We start from the raw sequence: 24,139 nt of genomic DNA on the forward strand, positions 1-24,139 counted from the left end.
TCTCGGGCTCCTTCCTTCTGTAGTCCCATCTAAATTACTTACAGCACTTCCCTTCCTTAGAATATAACTATTTGACAAAATTGACTTTTTTTTTTTTTTTTTTTTTTTTTTTTTTTCTTCCAAGCTCCCAGCCCTGTTTAGCTGCCGTAACCTCACTGGGGTCACGACACTGGAAATGGCTGCACTAGAAATGTCAGGGTTTTACTTCCATGCATGGCACTGGAACCCTGCCTGGGAAGGAAAGTTCTCCAGTTTATACGTGTATAATGCACAGTGTTCTACAGTTGTATCTATAACACACACACGCTCTTTCACTTGGCTGCCTAGGCCCCAAAAGAGTAGCTTTTTTTTGATATTTAACCATAACCCTTTCCTGACCAACCTAAACCTTTTAACCTTTTTCAGTGCTTGAACCCTTATAGCTCTCCTAATAAGCATAACAAGTCCTGTATAGAAAATTTAACATAACAAAGTTTGGCTTGCTTTTCGTTGTTATTTTCATAAGTGTCTTAAAAGCATACAAACCAGAGGCTGAAAGATCACTAGCTTTAACTTAAATCACATATCTTTATGTCTGTATGACAGATTCTTGCTGTTTTAACTGTTCAGTTCATGTTATAGTTTATCTGGGGAGGGGGAAGAAACAATAAACTGGCCATGTTTAAAAAAAGAATGTTGGGTTGTGGAGATATTTTGGGGAGTATTTGATCTGAACAAAATCTACTTTTATGACTGTGCAATGCCAGGGAACCTGCATGATGTAAACAAATGTGTATGTCTTATGGCCTTTTTTTCTAGGGATTAGGAGGTAGTAATGATAATGGTCTTTTACCATGTCAGGCAGCTTAATTAGTGGCAGTGCAGCTATTTAGTTCTAAACATTTAAGTGTCATTTAATGCTCAACAAGTGACTTTTTTCAAAGCAGTGCCTGAAAGTCCTGCGCAACCTCAGACCTGGTTTGGACTGTGCTAGCATCTGCAGGGAATAATGCTCTGAACTGGCAAGACAGATAAAGGAAGAGGAAAAAAATTACCATGTGGGCAGAATACAAGCAACTGATGTTGCGGGAGCCACTGAGTGGTTCCTATAGAGTCTGATAGATGGATGTGGAGACAAAGCTGAAATTTTCTGAAGCATGTCATGGTGAGCCCATAACGACACTCATCCCATGCGAAGATTTCTTCAGATGTCTTCTCAGTAGGTGTAATCGTAACTGTGGCTGTTGTATACATGGCGTACTTCTTGCATTGAGTTTTTGGAGGAGATGAGGGAACCTGCATCCAGATGATATTTTCCTCAGTCATTTCTTTCTTATTCTAGGTTACCTATACACATTTTCTATTGTGATAAAGGGTGAGAAGGACTGAGTCCCTACATAGTTCTAGTTTGAGGCTGCTTTCTGTCCAAAAGGTGGGTGAGGAAGTATGAAGAAGTGTATTTGAGATGCTGAAAAAGGAAAGTGATTCAGTCTTATGGTCTTAGAAGTAGTAAAGGAAAATGTAGTCTTATTATTATTTTCTGTTCACTTTGCATTCTTTTTGTAAAACACCACAGAATATCCTCAACGGATTTGGATCTAGTGACTTTGTCTTCAACAGTGCTGCCCCAGAGGAATAAAGATGCATGTCTTGGTACTGATATTCACCATAAAATAAACCCGTGTGTCATTTATAAGGCAGTAAATTCACTTCAGGGGCTTCTGCAGTTGTCATTAAGTGTTTAGCTCTACAGGAGCTCAGACAGCTCTGGCAGCTGGGAGAGAAGGATGCTGTAAACTGGGATAGGAGGGAGAAATCCAGGAGGAGTAAATACATAGAAAGCATTTAAATCAATTCAGTCAAGCCAAGTTTTCCAGCTGTGGTGGGATGGCTAGGCTACCCCGAAGGACATCCCTCAGAGTTCACATACAGCTGGGCTCTTTGTTTTCCCTTCTATGCCTCTGCACTTCCCTCCTTTCTCCATCAGGGACGACCACAATGGCAGAACGCAACAACTGGCCTGCTTGCAACTTCGAGGGGGTGTGCTGGGCTTGCAGTCTGCATTTCTCCTCTTCCTTCTTCCTATAGCCAGGCCCTAAACCTGCTGCAGCTTCTTTTACACTATGTGGACAGGATGAAAGGAAAATTATTCCCCCTGCCCCTTTCATGAAAGGAGAAACTGATGAAATGCTAGACTGTGACTTGCCCAGGGGGTTACTCGATGCCTTGTTTCACCTACGTTTTCTTGGCTCTGTTCTTGGAGTCCTACTTGGGTACTGTGTGCATACAACCTTCTCTGAAAGGAGTGCCTCTTTCTTCTATTAGGAAAAGAGTAACACTATGTTGTTGCTATTCCAATAAGGTATTTTTAACCAGTTTTTTACTTCCTCACAAATGTATGTGTCCGATATTTCAGGAACGTCACAGCTTTGCTCTCCCAGGTTTTGCTGGAGGAATTCTTGCAGGGCTGGCAAAAAGGTGGGAGGCAGCTTTCTCAGCACACAGGTCAGACTTCGTTTTGGAGTTGCCCAAGTTTAATTTTCTCCCCAAACCCCAACAATTTATTAGCTGAGGTTAAAATGGCATAATCCAGTTTGGAGGAATACTGCATTCCTCCTGACTGCTACTAGATTTGCCAGCACTTTAGATAGCAATTAATGTTTTAGCAGAGGTCTTATCATCAAAGCCCCCCAAAAAGCATTCTGGTAAGACTTTTTTTCTGTAGTTGCCTACCTCCATAGCCTGGTCTCTCTCCCCTTTGCTTTAGCTTTAAGTCTGCCACCCAATCTGTTAATTGAGGTAGGCTGATTCAGGAAGGAAAGGGGGTACCAAGTGAGAATACTCTCTAAAAAGAAACATTCAAATATTTCATTCCAGCTCCATGCTACTGTGAAGAATGAACTTCCACATGGCATGAAACTGCAGTTTATGCCCATGAATAGTTCTCTTGGTTTGCTGTGTGGGTCCAGTTGGTCACCAATGGCTTTTTCCAGTCTAATGAGTTATTCTTATAGCAGATACCTTCCTTTGGAAAATGTGTTCTCTGTTGAAATCTGTCTAAATCCAGTCAGTGCTATCTTTATCTTTTTTAGCCTCTACTTTTGTATAACATGCTTCTGCCCCTTTCTTGTTGGTAACGCATTTATATGAACAGGCAGCACATCTAACTGAAAAAGCAACACAAACTTGCTGCTGAAAAGTGCCTTTATTTGAGAAGTAAGGTAGATGAGAAGTGTTTTCAGAAAATGTTTTGGTGAGAAGAGAAAGGAAAATTCCCCTTCACAGGAGCAGGCACCCACCTTTTTTTCTGGAGACAGGTAAAGGAGCGTGCATCTGCACACTGCTTTTCTACATCAGTTGCAGAAACCTTTCTTTTTAAACATGGGGCAAGCAACTTTTTCTGACCCTTCCTGTGCCGCCCTTGCAACCTCCTGCCTGGTTTTAGAGTAAATGCTCCAGAAAGAAGAGGGAAAGGAGGGAAGGAAGGAAAGAAGACAGGAACAAGGACGGAAGAAGTAAAGAAGGAAGAAAACAAGAAGGGAAGAAGGAAAGAAACCACCCCTAACTCCCCCCCAAGCAGCCTCAAAGAAAGAACCGCCCCAACAGCCCCCCAGAGCCCGGCGTCCCCCGGATCCACGGGCTCGGGGCCTGGACCGCTCCCCCGGGCGTGGGGCGGCCGGGCTCGGGGCTCCTCCCCGGGTGCGAGGAGGAGGAGGAGGAGGAGGGTCGTCTCCAGCGCCTCCCCCCTTGCCCGCCTCCCTCCCCGCCGAGCGCAGCGCCCCGAGCATGGAGCCTGCCTGAGACGCTCCGGCGGCTGCTGCTGCGGCACAACATGGAGGCGGCGGCGCCGCCGCTCCTGCTGCTGCTGCTGCGCCTCCTGGCCGCCTCCCTGCTTCGCTGCCAGCCCGGCCCGGCCGGGGGTGAGTTCTTCTGGGCGCCGCGGGGCCCGTGGGGGCGGCGGTGGGGGGGAGCCTCAGCCCCTTTTGTTGTAGGACTTCGCCAAACTTATCCCCCCCCCCCCTTCCCTCTTTCCCTCCCGGGATGGGGACGGGATGGGGTGAATGGGGTGAGAGGGGGTTTTGGTGGGGGGTACATGGGCGGGATTTGGGGTGAGTGGGGTTTTGGTGGGGGGGGGGGTGCTTGTGCCACGGGTTGCTATTCCTGCTCCTATCCCCTCTTTGCTCCCCCTAAAGGCACGTGTGTGGTGGGGAGTGGGGGGGGCCTTCTTTCTGCACCCCCTCGGGACACTTCCTTGGGGTCCGAGGGTATTTTCCCCTCGGGGCAGAGGTGGGGGGAACTCTGGTGAACTCGTAGGGTTGCTAAATAAATAAATAAATAAATTAAAACCCACAAAAGTCGTGCCCCCAGAAAAACCCCAACCCACCCTGCGCCGTGCTTCTTCCGCGGTCCTAGCCGCGGCTTTCTGCGGGGTTTGGGGAAGCTGGTGTCGGGTGTCGCTCCCAGGCGGAATCAAACCTCTTGGCACGGCTGCCGAAGGGGGTGGGAGGAAGGCGAGGGCCCCCCCGCAGCCCCCCCGGCTCCGTTTGTCAGGCTGTGGGCGGGCTGGGGGGCTGCCACGCGTGGGCCCCGGCCCCGCCGAGCCCGGTTTGCTTCCCCGTTCCCACCCAGTGTGCTGACCTGGGCACCCAGGTTGCTGGGACCTTGCTCTTCGCAGTGATCCACAACGCTACTTTAAAGTAAAAGTGCTGTCACTTGAAAAATAAAATGTATATGGAGAGATAAACGAAGGCTGCGTTCTGTCCCCAACATCCTTGGGGAAGGGACTGGGGGTTGTTCGTCTCCTTTTCCACTGCTTCAGTCCCGCCTTCGTAACATCCTCCTCTGGGAGACTTCTGGCTTCTTGCTGCTGCATCTGGCCCGCCTGGATCCATCAGCTCCCTTGGATCCATCACCTGAGTGCTTTAGCAAGCTGAAGCCTAATTGTTGCAATTTCCTAGGCAGTTTAGAAAACTCGGCAGCGCGGCCAAGGCTGGCAGAACATCACCTCAGGGCCTTTTTTATTAGGCCACCCACCTTTAGAAACCATCTGTAATTATTAGAACTGTCATTTAGAGCAGGAGAACTGACCGTTTTCTGCTGGCATCGTTGCTCGCTGTTTTTAGTTGGAATTGTACGCAGGTGTATGCTGCGCCTTGCTTATTCTGCCATAATTATAGGAAAAAGATGTCCTTAGCATCTCAGACTGTACCTTCTCTATCTATACACATCGCCCTGGTCTCTTAAAAATGTTTCAGAAAACCTGAAGTGTGACTTGTTCCATTCTGAGCATTTCTGTTTGTGTAAAGATGTTCAAGTTCATACTTGAGTGAATTCAGCTATGTAGCTTTAGGAAGGGGGGGGGGGGGGAAGTTAACTTCTAGGGAGTCTTAAATGGAGAGAGAACAGGCTGATAGTGCTCCTTGAGGGTATCCACACATTTACTTGTCGATGTTATGGACTCTAATCGAAAGGAACGTTTTAAAAAGGAGATAAGTTTGCTTTTGGAACTCCTAGGGAAGAAACGTAATGCAGTTCACAGTAAAACTAAGAAATATGTTGTGACGTGAAGGTTGGATTTGATTCACCTCATATTAGAGCCAGTGATTCTTTTAATATAGTATATGTTCTGTATCAACAGTCACCTTCCTGAAAAATGGGTGGAAAAACTCCTCTACAAATGTGCTGGTTTTTAGTAATTAGCTGAAGAGTCTTGGTTATAAATCTTTGTGACATTGCTTTTGTTCTGAGTACTTAGTAGGAAGGTATGTGATTCTTTGTTAGGTTGGTCTGGATAGTGCTTTTAAGGACAGCTCATCTGTCCTTTTGGGAAGAGCATGAATGTACTATGAGGGGCTCCCCACATTTTCAGTGGAGTAGTCTCGGTTATCAGTATGTTCTGTATTCGTAGACTGCAAAACGTCAGAGAGGTGTAATATGTACTGTATTTCCACCTTCCAGACATGTTCATAAAGCTGTGATTCCTCCAAGTTCGAAGAATTACAGCATGTTTTTCATGCATGTGAGACAGACCAGCTGTAAACAATCTGAAGAGGCTCGTGCTTTCTGTTTCCATTCCTGAGAATCGAAGCAGATGCCTGACTTTGAGGGACTTCTACCTCTTGAAATTATTTTGATGTGCTTATCTTACAAATATGTAAATAGATCCCTGCAAGGTGGGGGATGTGTTGGAACTTCTCTGGTGTTAAAGCTTCTGCTAAGTTTAGCGTGTTATAATAGATTCTGAATACTTTGGCCATGAAATAATTTTTGCTGTGGAGTAATGTCCTTGCTCTGTATGTGGTCGTGTCAGGAGAGGTTTTATTTATGTGGCTTGAAATAGTGATAGTCAAGATGTGTGTTATGATGGACTGTTTTCACCGAGGTGAGACAAAATGATTATTGCATTTAGCACTTCCTTGAAAGGGGGTTCATTTGCCTGTTGAAGTATTCAGGAACAGGATAACTATAGCATGTTACTGTTACATTATTACACGTCTTGTTTTGTTTTGTTTTTCTGAAAATATTTTAAGTTCCAAATGCTTAATACTGTATAGCAGATGTTTTATGTGTAGCTCTTGAAACCCAAATGCATTTGAAATAAGTCTCGTTAAAAAGTTATCTTAAGCAAGAGTTGCTCTTTCTTAAACTCACAGGAGCTTGGTTAGCTGTTGTTTGTGGTGTATGAGAATGCTTGACAAAATTGTGGGACTATATCATAACTTTATTTAATGGAATGATTATTTACCTAACATTAAGAAAAGCAAGATAAGGAAAGCTGAACAGAGAAGTGTGTGGGTGATTTACGAAAGTTTGAAACCAGGGATGCAGTGTGAAATAAAAAATGCAGTTGAGCACAGCATTAAAATGGCTTTTAATTCATAGCACTTTTCTTGAGATAAGCTAAAAGTAATGAAACTTATCACTCTGCTTAAACACAGAACGCAGCAAGATAGAACATGTGCTACTTCTATGATGAGGGAATGTGCTACGTAGGAGTCCCTACAACTTCAGAGCTGTTTCAGTCAGTCTGTCGCTGGTTTCGGGAGCTATTTTCCTAGTAGCTACTAGTAGCATGGTCTCAGGGTCTGTCACAAATTATGGTCATCAATCCGCTGAACTAGTGAAGAAATGCTGGAACTTCAGACTAACTATGAAGTTTAAGTTCATGTTTTCAGAGCACTGCTGCTTCTCTGTCCAGACACAAAGGTTTCTCTCTCTTTTTGGTATGGTGTTTGAATTCATTCATTAGTTCTGGATGCTTTAAATTTACTCTTACGGTAGATGTTTACATAATACATATATCAGTTTGACACACAAAGTTAATACTGTAGAAGAGTGTGACTGTATTTCATCAAAATTTGGCCAGTAATGTAAAGTTAAAAGCAGTTGTCCTCTTTTTGTCAAAGCATAAACAAGAATAATAAATCACTCTTCATGATTTTCAGAAATAGCTTTAATGGCAACAGTTCAATTTGTTTAGTTTCATATTCGGTCTGTATTTTTTGTGAACTTAGTATATTGTATGAAAGCAACCTGCTTTGTTGAGGTTAAGAACAATGACTAGGTTTAAATCTATTGTTAGAAAGAAGCTGCACATTGTAGGTAACTTTTTTTCAAAGAAATCCTCTTACTTTTCCCCTTACATCTTTAACATAAGAGCTATTAAACTTTCAAAATATCTGACTATTTTTTAGTGCAGAATTTCTTCTGTGAGTTGATATGGATGAGAAAAAACACAGCATTGAGAATACTTGAAGGAAATTGTTATTTTTTGTTTGGGATCTCTGTGAACAACTCAATAGATATCAAATAGGTGTCAACCTGATCCTTGAGAGATGAAGTTCACTTAGGGCATGACCAGGTAATGAGAATATAGGCTGGGGACACTGGCTGGCCAAAGTCCCGTGCTGTTTGGACACTTGGGATGTTGTGAAGGTGTCGAAGATGTGCATCTGACAGTGCACATCTGGGACTTCTGAACTAGAAAAACACTTCTGGAGAGCCCTACGCTCATTAAGTTAGGCCGTGGAATGTATCCTAATAGAGTTAAGGGATATTTTGAGCAGCATTTGAGATTGTGGGTGATTAAACTGTTGTGGTGAGAGGAAGAGAGAAAATTGGAAGTATGCCCCAGAGGGTATTGTTCAGTATGGTTTTTCGTTAGGAGTTTATGGGCCAACAATTCTTCTGGTTCCTTCTCTCTCTTGGAAAAAATAGAATGTGGAACTCACCAGTGTTTCATCTCTGCGGTTTCTGCTCACTAAAGAATAGATGGAAACTATCTGTCAAGCCACAAATTTCTACTGTGATGTTCCATGGAGTTTAAAGAATGGGTGATGCATTGGTAAGGGTGCTGAGGGTCCATGTTATAAACAGGATTTTTAATTTGATGGCTTGATTCGATTGCTGCGGATTGCTTTGCTCTTTCTTGACTTGTCCTTTACCTGCCAGCACAGGCAGATGTGAGGTTGTGGTCTTATATTAATTGTAAATCCATGGTGACTTGCAAGGGCACAAGTAAATTCACACATGTTAGGATTCAATTGGTTAGTTTGTTGTGGATAATAAAATAGTTAAAGCAACCAAAACAACTTTTAAACAAATAAATAACTTCTGTGATAGTGTTGCATTAAATTAGCTGAAAGAGGACAGTTTTATGTTCAGGCTGGCCTGTTGGGAATAAGAATATATCAAACAATATTTAAAAATATATCATCAGATACAGGTATTGTTTCATTTCAGGTCAGTGTGCTGACAGCAGATGCAATAGCAAGTTCCCAGTGCAGTTGTGAATGGTCTGCAACCATCAAATATTGGTATATGTATTTAGTAGTGCCCCTGCTTAATAATATAGTTGTTGAATATCATTTGGCACTGTGGGTTTCTGAAGTGCATTTGATAATTCTGAATATTCTGCTAGCATAGCATCTATTATTTATCTTTAATACATAAGGAAATTGAGCTTTCCCAGAATAATTAATCTGGGGGTTCTGTCCTTTCATTCATAGAGGACCACCACTGGCTTGAGTTTTATCTGAGGCAGCTGACTTGTGGACTATGTAGCTATATTAGGCTCAGTATTTAATATATATATATATATATATTTTTTATGATTTCAGAGGTTCTCTGCTGTCCTTTTTTTGGGTTGTCATGAGTTTATGTTGATGTTAATTTCAGTGTTGCATTAAATCTGACTGATTAATCTAAACCTTCTTTTTGCAAGTGACTTAGTACATACGATTATGAAGGTGTTAAATTAGCCTTGAGGGACTCTAGATACTCAGTCTGCAAGAATAGGTTTGATCTGAAGTAGGAGGTGGCTGCAAGTGAAGACAGAAGCTTGGCCTCTTTCTGTGATGTTTGAGGTGTTTTTTTTTTTTATCACTATAATTTATTAAAAGAAAAAAAAAAAAGCTAGAGTGTGAAGGAAACATTGTCTACGTAGTGTTTCCAAACCTCTTGGCTGATGAGGAAGATTGTCTGATTGAGTGGACCTGTTGAGTTAGTTTCTTGTCTTTTTTGTGTGTTTGGGGACCAGATAACATCTACAAAATCATGCTGTAGTGATGCTCATTTTCTTTTCTACTCTTCTGTGCTGTTTTAACTAAACCAAAGAGAAAAGGAGTGGAGAATGTGAGAATTTGATGGTACAGTGCTGCTTTAACTTAGAAACTTCTGAAACCTCAGGTTTTGAGTTAGGCACAGGTTATGCCAAACGGCAGGAATCCTCTTAAATCCTTATCAATAACTTCAGTGTACCTTCTGTGCAGATTTCAGTTTCACTTGGATTTGATTCATGAATACTTTGTCCAGTCCTTGTACTTCTATTGGTTTGTGTTTTGCATGAACACATTCTTTCTGGTTGTTGCTGTTTGTTTGTTTGTTTATTTGTTCCAAATTAAAACTGTCCTAGCTGGAATTCAGAGGGTAGAAAAATGCTCAGAAGACCAGAAATGTAATTCAAAGTTATTTTTTTATTTAAAATTTCATGCTATAGAGCATGGCTGTCAAGAAGGTCGTTTCCTGCAATATCATTGTAAATTGAGAGGAAAATGTAACCCTAAGCTTAACAGGTGTACTTGTCTTCATATGAATTAAAAACAAACAAACAAAAAACAACATGAGTGCCTAACTGACAATGTATCAGTTGTGGATCAGCTGAGCAAAGTCTTTGTGATAACTTGTATTGCTGTAAATTATCCAGTGCGTAGGACATCCTGACCTTAAACTTCTGTGCCCATGTACTCCACTGCATGCCCCGCTTCTGCCAGGCTGTTTTCTCCAGGTGGTTCTTAAAGATGTGGGTTTGACCTTGCTGTGAGAGAAAAAGCGAAAAAAAGTGAACTTTGTGTGACAGCGGTGTTCTGCAGTACCACATTTTTATGTTGTTGCATGCTGCTGGAGGAAGGAGCTGGGCTGTGTGTGCTGTGGGTGTTTTGCAGATTTCCCTCCCTGGCGCATCTCTGTGAGCTTTTTACCTTTCTGGAGTAGCTGGCATATGCCACCTAAAGCTTAATTTCTTTGGAGCATGTTATATTCCTTTTTAGACGTCTATATTTGTATTTGTTTTTCCTTTCATTATAAAGGAATTTAAAAAGCAAGAGTTTGGCTTTTGGATAAGAAGCTGACTGATGATGGTGAATAATTCAGAAGGAATGGAAGGTTATGAGATTTATTACCTGATGTGTAACTATAGGGGATGTCTGCATAATATACATAAGCTAAAAGTGCTAAGACAGAACATTAATACAAAAGCCAGAATGCTGTTCCTTGAACTTTTTAAAAAGAGTAGAATTTAAACTAAAAAAAAATGAATCCTTTGTTTTATAGACAGTGTCACCTTTGACCACTGAATCATAAATTACGCAGTGTAATACATTGTGACTGATACGCGTGTATTGTGCAAATTTTGCCTTGGTTTAAAGTTGCTTCAGAGGCTTTCTTTCATTTATATAACTTCAGTTATTTCAGGTAAAGCGTGGTCTACTTATGAATTTGAACCCATTTAAGGAAGGTCACTCGGGCCACAGAATTACCTGTTTTCTCTATCACACTTTAGTTTCATTTTAGTCATTGGAAATGTTCTGATTCTGGATCAGTTGAGAAGCTCAGATCAGAGCTGCCTGCCTACATCAATGAATTTTAACGTAATTTCTCATATAAATAGTGTTTTTTTTCTTTCTTTAGATTTTTCTCATTGCTTCCTCTACTTGAGCACTGGAAGCTTAAAGTATGTGTTTAAACTTTTTTTTTTTTTTCAGGGGAAAATGCATTAACATCAGAAAAGAGTATTGGTGACCTACCTGGATGTGTGTTTTGCAAAATCTATGAAAGCAAATTAAACTGCTGTGTTAGAGTTCACATTCCCAAGTCAGAGCCAAGAGGATGGAAATACACATGGGTAGCACTTTCTACATAGAGGGTCTACACAGCTGTGGAGGGTTTAAAAAAAAAAAAAATCTATACATTTTTTGAGTCTTCAATAGTTGAGTGAAAGAAATCTGTACTATGGAGAATTTTTGTCTGTGGGTTTTCACAGCTTGTTTTTACTATCTGGATAAAGCTAAGACTGACTTATCCATGCTCTAAAACTCAGTTTGCAGGTGTTTAAGTGCTAGAGAGTGTATACCCAGAAACAGTTGAACATCTGGACCAATTTAGGCAAACTTCATGGTGAGATTTAGGTAGGGAGTGGCTATTGCAGGCAAAATCATAGTGAAGCCTCAATAAATTGAACTTGGATCATTTGCAAGGCTTTCCCTTTTGCCTTCCTCAAAACCTGCATGAACCTAGATCTTCATCCCATCAAAACTTTCTTTATAACCCCCTTCCAACCCACCCTGAACCACAAAGCCCCACTACACTAGATGGCAGCTCTGACTTGGGAGCTTGTGTACAGAAGGAGAGTGTTTTCTATGATGCCATTAGAAGCTGCATTTTTCAATTGCAAAAGTCAGACATGGGAACTACGAGAAGAAGCAATGCATGCCATAATGAGACAGAAAATATTCCTGGAGACTTTTTTTTTTTTTTTTTTTTTTTTTGAACAGTGTAAATCAAACTCTAAGGGAGATCAAAATTTTGGTCAATATTGTAGCTAATGACGTGACTGGGAGAAACGCACACAAAACAGCAAAAAGTTACGTGAGCATTGGATAATATTTGCAGTAAATACGCCACTGTTGGGAGGTGTTACGGAAGAGCTGCAGACAAACGACTGCAAGAGTGAGCTCTGTAGCTTGCCTGCGGAACCAAGGTGTACTATTTGAACTTTGAGTTGTGTGCTCTCAGGAGAAGGACCTGGGGGTGTTGGTTAATGAGAGCTCAGTGTGAGCCAGCAAGGTGCACTTGCAGCTCAGAAAGCCTCCCGTACCCTGGGCTGCACCAAAAGCAGTGTGGGCATCAGGGTGAGGGAGGGGATTCTCCCCCTTTGCTCTGCTCTTGTGAGACCCCATCTGGAGCCCTGCGTCCAGCTCTGGGGCCTCTGGTATGAGAAGGACATGGATGTATTAGACTGAGTCCAGAGGAGGGCCATGAGGATGATCAGAGGGCTGAAGAAGTAGAAGGCTGGCTGTGAAGAGAAGGCAAGAGGTCTGGGGTTGTTCGGCCTGGAGGAGAGAAGGCCCCGAGGAGACATCACAGCAGCCTGCCAGTGCCTAGAGGGGGCTGCAGGAGAGCTGGGGAGGGACTCTTTGTCAGGGGGTGTGGTGATAGTGGTTTTAAATTAACAGAGGGTGGGTTTAGATCAGCTATAAGGAAAAAGTTCTTCACTCAGAGGGTGGTGAGGCTCTTGCCAGGCTGCCCAGAAGCTGTGGGTGCCCCATCCATGGAGGTGTTCAAGGCCATGTGTCTGTTACTGCCCAAAAATGTGATGTACATTGTAATTAATTCATTCTCTCAAGTGTTTTTCTTGTCTCTGTTCATTTCCCACTGGTCACTACCGTCACATCTGACTGCAAGCATGAAATGCTCGTCTCCGAAGACTTTTACTTTAAAGGGCAGGGAGTTGGCCATGAAGTTATTGGAGCTACTTCAGAACTTCCCTTCTGCTGTCAAAGCAGTAGACGCCAACAAGTTTGCTGGGGGTGAGGGGCGGTAATCCTTCTACTTGAAGGAATCCCAAATGGTTGTGACAAAACCCATGTGTTGCGTGCCTGTTAACACAGAGGTCATTCTGCTGTTCGTGAATTTCAGTGCTTCAAAGAGCCTTCAAGACATTTGTGGAAAGTGAACACATTTTGCTTGAGCCAGAGGACTGGAAAATGCTTGGATTTTGTTTACTGACTGGTAGTTACTCAGAGTTGAAATGTGCTACCAGATAACTGAATTCCCCAGAGCAGAGACAGATTTGCTCATAGTTCACGGAAGTGCTGACATAGGCAGACGAAATCTCTTACAAGGTCCTGGTGAGCTTATGCTGAAGAACGTACGTGGGGAAGTGTGTGAGATGTTTGAGAGGGGAATGCGTTCCCTGTATGTATGTATGTGTGAGTGTGTATACAATATGTATGTTTTTATGTGCTTAAATACTTGATTAACCAGTTTCTCCTGCTCTGTTTTTTTTTCCCTCCATTCTAATGTTTGTGTTATTCAATAACCTTCCATTTCTAAGGGGGAAAAAATGCTTTTTTGTGTAGACTTCAACTCCGTGTCTTTATACGGGATTTTAAGGAGGGAAGTTTCACAGTTGCTAGGCGTTGCGCTGGAATTCAGTACACCTGGGTTTCTTCTTGGTATTGTTACTGAAGCATGCCTGTAAGTCTGTGAACTCCAGCTTTTCATCTTAGAAAAGGTGACAGCGATATGTAAATGATCTCCCTGATTGCATCTTGGAGTGCTTTACTCGAGAAGCACCTTGGAGTAATCTTTTCCTATACCAATGCTTTTTAAATAACGTTCTGGTAATAAACCTGCTCCATTTGACTGCGGTGTGTTAGTCTCTCAGTAAATGGTGTTTCATTAGAAGAAAATGAAGCTGCAAACTAGCAGAACAATAGGAAAAGTGTCCCTGAAAAGGTAGGAAGATGTGTTTTATTAATGAGAATTGTATACCCGATCAATTTTGTGCAGCATAATCTTTGATCTTGTGTAACCAACACTTTCCAAAACTTTTTCAGTCTTTATTTTATAATTTCTACATAGTGTAACTTTCTTCTGCATCAGTAGTGTTTCTTAGCTTGTAAGCTCTTCTAGGCAGGGATGTTTTGTATGACTTTTTTTTTTACCTGCTTGCTTTCTGCTTTTTTTCCCACTGTCTGAAGAACCACGATTGCTAAAGGCTGTAATGTGTGTAGGTGTGTAATTAAAAACAGTGGTCAAGAGAGCTCTTGGAAACTTGTTGGGTTACTTCTCTAAGTAGGATGATGAGACAGCATTGTTGAATGGAAGAAAAACAAAACAAAAAACCACCACCCTCCTTTTTCTGGCAGCTTGAGGAGACTGCTTGCTGTCCCCTTAGCATGTGGTTCTGCTAACATTGCCTGCCCATGGTAGAATTGGTAAAAATGGAGAAGGTACAACTTACATTTGAGGATTGCTGTTTGGTGTTCAGCCATGTGCACAACAGAGAGAAGATGAGTAGGTAGAAGTACTTTACATCTGTGACCTCTGTTCCAAATCGTCTCTCAACTTGCACGGTCCAAATTAAGGTCTTCATTGTTATCTGCAAAAGATTTAAGTGATCTAGGATTCATTTACCTTGGGGATTATCACCTCAACACATCCAGCCCTTCTCCATACTGCTATAATAATTACAGCTCATGGAAAATAACTCCGGCTGCTGCTCCCCAGGGTGTGGAACTCCTGGCATCTGGAGATAGAGCACATCTGGCGCTGGTCCTCAGAGGCACAACTCAGTCAGCCAGAGCTTCAGAGCTTATTGCATGTGGGGAATGATGCAAGTGACATGTTTTCTCTGAACAATGGCTATGGGATCTTTGTAAGCATTGGCCTCTCGCCTGGTTATCCTGATTTTTTTTTTTTTTTTTTTTTTCCTGAGGAAGTCTGTGTGCAGTGAGGGAGGATGTGGAGCGCTGTTAAGTTCTCGATGCAGCCAGCTCAGTACCTCCAGCCATACTCGCTCCTTGGGACTGTAGTTCTTACATATGCAGAAAGTGTGTGTAAAGGCTGCTGGGCCCATCCAGAAGGCAGTTGGTAGATCTTGGTAAAGATTCTGGTGTGCGTTTGTGTTTTTCTGATTCCGAGGATTTTGTGGGGTCAATATTACAATATCATATTGGGACACGGAGTTTTCTTTTTAAAGGAGATACGCTGTAGTGCATGACTTTGAGGAATGTTCTTGGGACCTGTTTGTATGGATTACGAGGCTTTTGTAGGGTAACAGAATGTACTTCATTTGAGATGGAATATGCATTCAAAATTTAACAGCTGTTGCACAATAAAGTCCCCAGTAATGCTTTTATTTTAAAATGGTTTCCATACAAAGCTCTGTTCAAGAATACTGTATTGTAATTCTTTCTTAGCATTAGCCTTGGAGCTTGTTTCTGACTACAGGAATTGGGGCTGTATAACAGGTTCATATATTGACTCTGAGCATCTTCTGGTCACATCATGATATAAACTGATTCATTAGCATGGTTGTCTATAACATAACACCTGCCCATATGATTTTTGACAGCCTGTTAAGACCCTCTTGTCTATGAATGCTAGTTTCTGATGGAGGATGCCTTCTTCTATGTATCTCATGTCTTAACACAATGCTAAGAGACTGTGAGAACATCTTTGGGGCTATGCAGCCAGAGAAGAGCATCTGGACATGTTTTGCTGAGGTTTGATACTTGTTTGTCATTGCTAGGAGTAGATGGGAGGACTATTTGAGTGGACAGCAGAAAAACTAATGCTTTGCTTTGGAGTCCATGCTGTAGGACAGGTATGCTCAAAGCAGTGAACTAGTACATGACATGCATTTGTTCTTCTTTACTTGCTGCTGAATTCTCCACATGTTTCTCTTTACTAAAGTTCCCCAGATATTAATTGGAAAGAAGCTGCTTTAGACTTTCTTTCCTATGCTCATTTTGAGACTAGCAGCAGTTGCTTTTTTTTTTTTTATAAATAAAATCTTGGTCTGTGTTGGAAACCAAAATGACTTCAGGTCTCTCTTCCCTCCTGGGTGACTGTCACTGCAGTTGCAAACCACTGTGTTGACGGAACCTCATCATTGGCTCAGTAAAACTTGAGCAATTGAGAGGTTGTGTACCGGTGCATAGGAAATGCCTTTGTGTGCTTTATGGAGACTTGGGCATCACCAGGTACGTGGAGAGGTTGCAGAGAAAAATACAACTTGACAGCTGCCATTCTTAGGATTATACCTCTATGCAATGCTTTGTCCTGTATAACTTGTCAGCTGCTTCTCTGTGAGGCAGAAGTAATGTGTTGGATTCAACAAGAATCTCCTTGTTCTGTCTGGGAAGTTGAATTTTGAAATTTTTTGATTTTTTTTTAACTATAGTCTCAGTATGCAAGTATAGCGCATTCGGGCTCAGTGGGAGATGGGAAGCATTACGTGCATACGCTTAAGACTGTAAAAAGAAGCTTTAGCACTAGTTTGTTGTTATAAAATCTGAACTAATGTTGGCTGTTTATAAAATAGAATGGAGTTTGCAGTATTATTTTCCTGTTTGAACATCAGCAGGACACAAAACCAATTACTGTGAATATTTGAGCAAGTCGTGTTTGCTTAGTGAGCTTGACAACGTTTCTGTCATTGAAAGTTTAACTTTTTATCCAAGTTCAATTTTAAAACTTCGGCCTCAGTCAGGAAGGTGAGATGGCTGGGAAAGAATATTGTTACTTTTATTTTTACTTCTATTTTTGGTGTGGATGATGTCAGTCGTATATATGGCCAGAAGCGAGTGTTTTATTATCTTTGTTGAGAAAGACTTCTTGAAACGAGGAACAGCAATTTAAGTCCAGTCATAAATATTGCTTGTTCCTAAGAGGATGATTTTTCTGGAACATTAACAAATAGATCAGCCTCCAGCAGATAGTATTCTGTGCCTGTCTTTCTCCCAGGTTCTGCTGAGCATATGCCAAACGTATGATCAGACTCCCTGCAAGATGCTACAGATCTTCCAGCTTCGATTCCACTTGTTGCACTGGCTTCAGCAATGCATTGCTAAAGCAGTAAAGTTTCCAAAACACTGCTCAGTGTCTGAAATGGCATGAACGTTCTAGTCCTGACAGTGGTAAATTCATGTTAAAAACCTGATCTTAAAGCAAGAATCCCTGAAACTTGTCTATTAGCAACTTCAAAGGCCATCTTTCTGTACAGTTGTAAAATTGGCACCAACAAAAAAGGCTGCATTTAAATTGTACGCAGAACTTTACATGCAAACCCCAAATAGCACAGAATTTGGATTATCTGCAACTTAGAGTTCAGAGACTATTTTTTCCTTCTTCCCTGATATTTAAATTGAATTCAGCAAGTGCTTCTCTTGTTGCTTCCTGAATGCAGTAGTTTTGTTTGTTTGTTTTAAGAAACAATTGAATCAATATTTAGGCACAGATTACTGCAAATGGGGTTGCAACAGTGTCATTCCACTCAGTGGACTAATTTTAAATGTTCTAGACCCTACTGGGAACATTTTCTTAACTATCTGTGTTGCTTTAAGCCTGAGTGGAAAGGAATTTGGTTGCAAAATCCAGCATAGTTTAGGAAGAGGCTGCTTCTAAAGGAGAGTTTTGTGCAGTGGTTCTGGTTTAAGCAGCTCCCAGCTTCTGTACCGTGATCCATGCAGGGACAGTACAAAACAAGTGTGGTTGCATGGCAAATCAGGTTTTGAGGACTGGTTGGGCTGAAAGTAACCTGCTGTTACATTACCTGCTGGTTTGTGGGAAGGTTTTTCCTTGCTGGATTTTTTTCTAACTTTCTTCCTCTCCTCCTCCTTTCCCCAGCCAAATCGTTTTCCTGTCTGGTTCACAGAAACATGATAGCATTAACGTATAGCTTGTGATAGCAGGGGAACCACTGGGTGAAAGATAGCCACAAAGATATCTAGGTATATTTGTTCTAGTTTTGACTAGGATAGAGTTAGCTGCCTTCATAGTAGCTGGTGTGGTGCTCTCTTGTGATGAAAATGGTGGTGATAACACACTGATGTCCTTGTGAGAAGTTTTTACGTGGACTTGAGGGCTCTTCTGAAAACTGGGGGGTAAAGAAGGAGGAAGGAGGGGATGTTGGGGGTGATGGCATTTGTCTTCCCAAGAAACTGTTAGGCACAAGGAGCCCTGCTTTCCTGGAAGTGCCTGAACATCTGCTGCTGGTGGGAGGCAGTGAGTGAATTCCCAGTTTTGCTTTGCTTGCATGTGTAGCTTTACCTATCTATCTCCCTTTATCTCAGCCCAGTTTTCTTACTTCTACCCTTCTGATTCTTCCCCACATCCCACTGTGCGAAGAGTGAGCGAGTGGCTGTGTGGTGCTGAGCCTGCCTGCTGGTGTTAAACTGCAATAATACTGAACGTTTCCAGACTGCAGGTGCTTCTTTCAGCCACCCAGCCTCTCCCCGATTGACTTTATTTCTTCAGTAATAATGTGCTGTCTAACCAAGTCCCTGTAAACTAATGCAGAATGTGGGTTTTAGGGAGAGTGGAGCATGTCTCTATTTGTATGCACATAATGAAATCAGAGTATAGAAGTGTTCCACACCGTGGTTTACAGTTTGCTCCAAAGCTGCAGTCATGCAGCTATGATGTTATGTTAGTGGTGTTGCTGTCCTGTGTTCAGCTCTGGAGCCCCCAGCATAAGCATAGGAACCTGTTGGAGGACAGGAATCTGTTGGAGTGAGTCCAGAGGAGGCCATGAGGATGCTCAGAGGGCTGGAGCACGTCTCCTATGAAGACAGTCTGCAGGAGCTGGATTGTTCAGCCTGGAGAAGAGAAGGCTCTGGGGGAGACCCTCCAGTACCTAAAGGGGACTGCAGGAGAGCTGGGGAGGGACTCTTTGTTGGCAGGTGGTGATGCCAAAGGGGTGATGGCTTCAAATTGCCAGAGGGTAGATTTAGGTAGGGTTTGTTCTTCAGTGAAATTCTTCACTCATATGGTGATGAGGCACTGGCACAGGCTGCCCAAAGAAGATGTAGATGCACCATCCTCAGAACAGTAAGGTCAGGAACAACATCTGCATGTGGAAGGGAAACCTGAGTTTAGAAATGACCTTTGCCAGCATCCCTTGGCATCCTTTTGAAATCATTTTCTGATAAGTGGAAGGTGGTAGCGAGTATGTAACTCGCCTACCTGAATAAGAGGTGCTGTGTTTGCATTGTCAGAGTTCGGGTGGTTGGAAAGCAAAAGCAATGCTTGTACTGTGAGTGTAGGCACAGAGCCATCCGTCAGGTGTAGTGTTAACAAATACCTGCATCGGGAGGGAGAGAGGGGTTGCTTTATGATACTGGGCAAAACACAATTTAAATCAATTTTTCTCTAGTCTAATAAAAATTGTGATAGTGCAAGATCAAGGATTTGATGGGTCTAACTTATTCAGCTTTGGAGGAAGGGTAATGCCACGTGTTTCCATGCAATTCAGATGTTATGCAGCCTATGATGTTTTGTTCTCTGTTCTTTTTTTTTGTTTGTTTGTTTTTTTTTTTTTTAAATCTAAACTCAATGTGTTATTTTTGCAAGTCTTTAATTGTTTGTTCTGCACCTCATTAGCGACAAGAATAGCATCTTGGAGAATCTTCTAAGGAACACAGAAATGGAGCATGTGTTTGCATTTACAGTGTGATGTTATAGAGGGTTAATTGTATGGATTAACTGTTATGCAGGAGCAGATAAACGTTCTCTTCTTTGATGTTGTGTTGTTCTGTGGTGTGCTTGGACAATTATTGCATGAGACGAAATTTCTAGTTTGAAAGCTTCAACTTAAGTAGCCTTAAGAAACGTTTGGTGTCATTTGATGTCAAGTCTTACAACCATATGAAGTGTATACACACACGCACGCATTTATATATGTAAAGATAGTAGGCACTCGAGGGTTTCATAAAGGAGGCAACATAATGCTGTAATCAGTGGGGCACATGCTTTTGAGAGATTTTAGATACCCTAACTGCCTCCAAGTAAAACATAAGATGTTTTTCACGTGTTGAGAACGGAGAGGAAATAAAATGCATCGTCTTGCTGCAGTGGCTTGTGGTGCAATTATTAAGAAGAGGAAGTGGCCTGGTGGTAATTACTTGGAGTTACTGGTTCCTCAGTGACTTGTAGAAAAGGAGTTGGTGTTTCTGAATCTCTTTCCTGCTGAATCGGTAGGTGTTTCTCACAGTGCTGCTGTATGGTACAAGCAGTAGCATCAGCAAAGGGAACAACAGCAAACACCAAAAACCACACACACCCAACCTGAATTGCCCTTGAAAGTGATTTACTTGTCACCTAGCTAAGGTCTGTTCACAGCAAGGTTGGCCTGTATTGCACATGGTAATTACTACAAGACTGACACAAACAGAGAATTCGGTGTTTCCAGTCCGCTTACTAAAGGAGAAAGAAATCTTCATTTCTTTTTAAATCTTCATTGATTGATTTTTGCACTAGATGAGCTTGATGAGGGAGTTATTCCTTTTCACTTTGTACTGCTTTTGCTCTTTGTGTAATGTTGCAATGCTTTCTGCCAGTAGAAAGTGGAGGTTGCCCTAACTCCGAGCAAGTATTTGGTTACAGATGGAGGTGCCTAAGTTTAGTACAGAAGCGAAGGACTTCTGTCGGCTCTGCTTCAAGTTTGTGCTTGTTTGTGTGGGTTGGGATTTTTTTATTTGCTTTTTTGTTTTTGTTCTCAGGAGAAAGTTGAGTTTCATAAAAAGCAAGTGCTTCTGTGGTCTACTTTACATCTAGTTTTTGGGGAAGGTAGGTTTTCCCTTTAGTTTAGCCTTGTCTCTGACAATGCTGCAGAGGCTGAGAGAGTTCAGACACAGTGTGCAATCTTGCAACTCACTAATGAATTTTAAGGTATCTTTTGGATTGTTGTTTTTGTTAAAAAATATTCACATAAACCTTATGTTTGGGTCAAAACATAATTTTTAAACAAGTTTTCCCCCTTTAGTATGTAGGAAGAACAGCTCTTCTCCTCTGCATGTAAATGTGTGGGTTAAATTGTTTGTAATTGGTTCGTAAGCCCCCATTGCTTTTTAGCAAGAAGTAGGTGTTTACTTCTGTATTTAGTCATTGTAGGTCATACCTGGAGGGAGTTACTTAAAAGCAGTCATTTCTTGCGTATATTTCGTGTTTATTAACAAACTACTGCAGGGGATTCTTTAGAAAAGGTAAAATGCAGTTATTAAATGCTAATGATGTCCTAGTGTCTGTCTGGCATGGCCACTGTGCCACATGCATCACATTTTTGGATTGGAAATGTGATTTTAGGCTTGTAGCTTTTTGTATTAAGTGGCATGCAGTGTGTTTTATAATTGCATACTGGGGAGGGCAGAATCCATGGCATTGCAACTCCAAAACAGTCCACAACAATTGGAAATGGAAGAAGTTTCCTGGTTCGGCTCCTGAATCATAGCAGTGGTTTGTTTCTTTTTTTTTTTTTTTTTTTTTTTTCTTTTCTAATCTATAGCACGTAGTTGGGAATGTTTGCAGAATGGTGCTTGGTGGTTGTTTGTAAAAGTAGTGGATGTTTCCCAGACACAAAGGGAGCTTGCTTCCTGCTCCGAAAGGCATGCGGTCCAGAGTCGTGTCTGCAGTGCTGAAACAGGTGTAATTGTTACACCAGGAAAGCAATCCTGCTGTAAAAATCCAGATAGAGGGAGTCAATGTGGCTCCATGTAGCTGATGAAATCTCAGGTGAGGAGTGACACTGGCTTTTTACTTGATGTAAAAGTTTCCTTTTCTCTGCTGGCAGTTTAAAATTGAAATAGTGCATTACTCAACGCGTCTTACTCAGAGCATATTAACTCCCTCTCGGTGTAATAATTACATCTTTAGCAAGGAGCGCACAGCCAAATAGTGAAAATGAAGGCGAGAGGAAAGGGATACGGTGCACAAAACAGTATAATCAGATCACTGACAGCAACACATTGTTTGAGTTGGCTTCATTTTAGTATAAACAAATGCATTTTGCTCTGCCCTCCACGCTGCTGCTTCCTTGTGTAATGCTCATAGGCTTGCACCCTTCCTTCTGCAGAAATAAGGGGTAGTTAGAGCATTACATGAAATAATAAAAAACAAATAAGCTCTTCCCCCCCCCCAATGTGTTTTGTCACCTGTGTTCTTTGAGCAGATTCAGAATTTGTATACTTCGATTATTTGTGGGGGGAACTGTGTTCTTCTTACTCTCCCTATCATTCCAGCAGTGTGCTGCTTGTATCTGTGGTCTTCTGATTTTGCAGATGAGCCAGCTGTCTTTTCATTCCCAAAATGGCAGCCTGTATCTTCATTTTTCTTTGATCTGACTCTGGCATTTTTAGAATTTTTTTCCCCTCTATTTGAAACAACTGACTGTAGCAAAGCCCCAGAGTTCTCTTTATATGCTTAAAGTTGCTGAAATCGGAGAGGAGAGAGATGGAAAAATCTTCAGTCGCATTTCTCCGGATGTTTTGTACATCAGGAGTCCAGTTCATTATTTGCAGTGCACCTTGTCTAGACTGCCAGAGGGATGGGAGAAGGGATGGGGTGTGGTATATCCTTACTCTATCTGGAATGAAACCCTGGTTATGGTGTAGTGCTCCTCTTGGTGCATCTGGGTTCCCATCTCAGCTCTGCCACAGCCTGAAATGTGTAACCACGGGTCAGACCCCTAATCCCAGTCTTCTGTGGGCTTCCTTTCTTTGTCTTGTGTTTCTAGATGGCAAGTTCAGGTGTGAGTCTTTCACGATGTGTCTGCGTCATATGTTGAGGGTGAGAATCTCAGTTCTGGCTTTTAGGTGTTAACCTGATGGATGGTGTAAGGCTTGTGCTTTTTTCCCCTTGCATACTTCCTTTGAAGGGAGTGTATTGAATTCCTTCACATTTTGGACCTCTTCTATGATGATCTGAAAACTTTTTAGGTATTCATTTCCTTTCTTGTTTGGGAAAGGCAGATATGTGTTGGGTTAAAACAACAATTAGGCTGGGCTGTTTATACAGGTGGGGAAGCATGTGGGCAGAAGAAGAGAGCTTCTCAGAGTGAACTAGGAAGAAAAGAATAATACGTTTTTTCCCTTTAACACTGCTGCTGAAGTGCTAGTTGAAGTGCACAAGACCTTTCTAGTTGCTTTCTAGGACCTTTCCAGCTCACTGTTAGGACAACTTCGTGTTTCTGCAATAAGAGAGTATCTGACAAACTTTTGGCAGCTCCTCCTCTTTGTGCAATGAAGATATTTAATTTATTCTGGCAGTAGTATGCTGTTGAGACTCGGGTGCAAATTTCAAAAGGTAAAAAAGCATAATTTAAAAAATCAAAGATGAATTGTAATTTGTAGCTCTATATGAAATTATTTTATAATCTTAATTTTGTGTATGTGTGGGTGGCCAGGTCTGTGTTTGGACATCAGACTTGCATTACGCGTTGCTGTTCAGACACTTCAGAACAAATGCTTTAACCCCTCTCCTGACCCTGTTATACAGGTAGGCTGGTTAAATAAAAGTTTTGCTTACTGCTTATTCAGATCATGTTTGTGTTGACCTGTTCTGATGTGGAATTTAAGAAATGAATGGCTTCAACTTGAAATGAGTAGTGGTGTTTATGTGCCTTTGCTAGCGAAGTCCACCCCATTAACCTCTCTGTGCAAAGTGGTAAATTGTGCATAGATTCCTTATAGGACTGTGTTAGACTCAGAGAGCTGCATTAGGAATGGATGTTTTTGGGGTCACAGTACTGGTAAGCCACTTGGCAGATTGTAATTTGTTTTCTATTTTACCAGACCACCTTGTGCAACCACTGCTTAAATATTGCCCCTCTTTGCATTGCTTCTAAGAAACAGTTTCATACTTTGATTAAGGATTCAAGTACAAACTTGCATTTGCCTAATACAATAGGGCGCTAGTTTAAATTCCATAGCAGTGTTTACCATTTTCAAACCACACTGGAGCTATCTGTCAGCTGACTTGAGACAGTTTTCTTTGTGAGAATTAATATGGCACTGTGCTTGTGACCACAAAAACTGGAAACAGCCTGTCTGTTGAGATTTCTGGTATTTTCTGATTTTAGAATAAGCAAAGTGGCATCGAA

At 41.8% G+C, this 24,139-nt stretch overlaps 1 protein-coding gene across 3 annotated transcripts in view; it reads left to right on the top strand.

Moving 5' to 3' along the window:
• Positions 1–24,139, top strand: part of LRP5 (LDL receptor related protein 5) — a 161,034-nt gene that overhangs the window by 16,289 nt on the left and 120,606 nt on the right. Inside the window, exon 1 of one of the 3 annotated variants that reach the window (XM_084520080.1) lies at positions 3,740–3,899. The exons of 1 other annotated variant lie outside the window; for it this stretch is intronic. In XM_084520080.1, coding sequence (XP_084376206.1) covers positions 3,812–3,899 — 88 coding nt within the window. In that variant the 5' untranslated portion in view covers positions 3,740–3,811. Of the gene's footprint in view, positions 1–3,739; positions 3,900–24,139 lie in introns of those variants that run through there. One more of the 3 variants, XM_084520079.1, reaches the window with a different exon arrangement.

This window comes from Aythya ferina (genome assembly GCF_964211825.1).
Source record: "Aythya ferina genome assembly, chromosome: 5".
Classification (NCBI taxonomy): domain Eukaryota; kingdom Metazoa; phylum Chordata; class Aves; order Anseriformes; family Anatidae; genus Aythya; species Aythya ferina.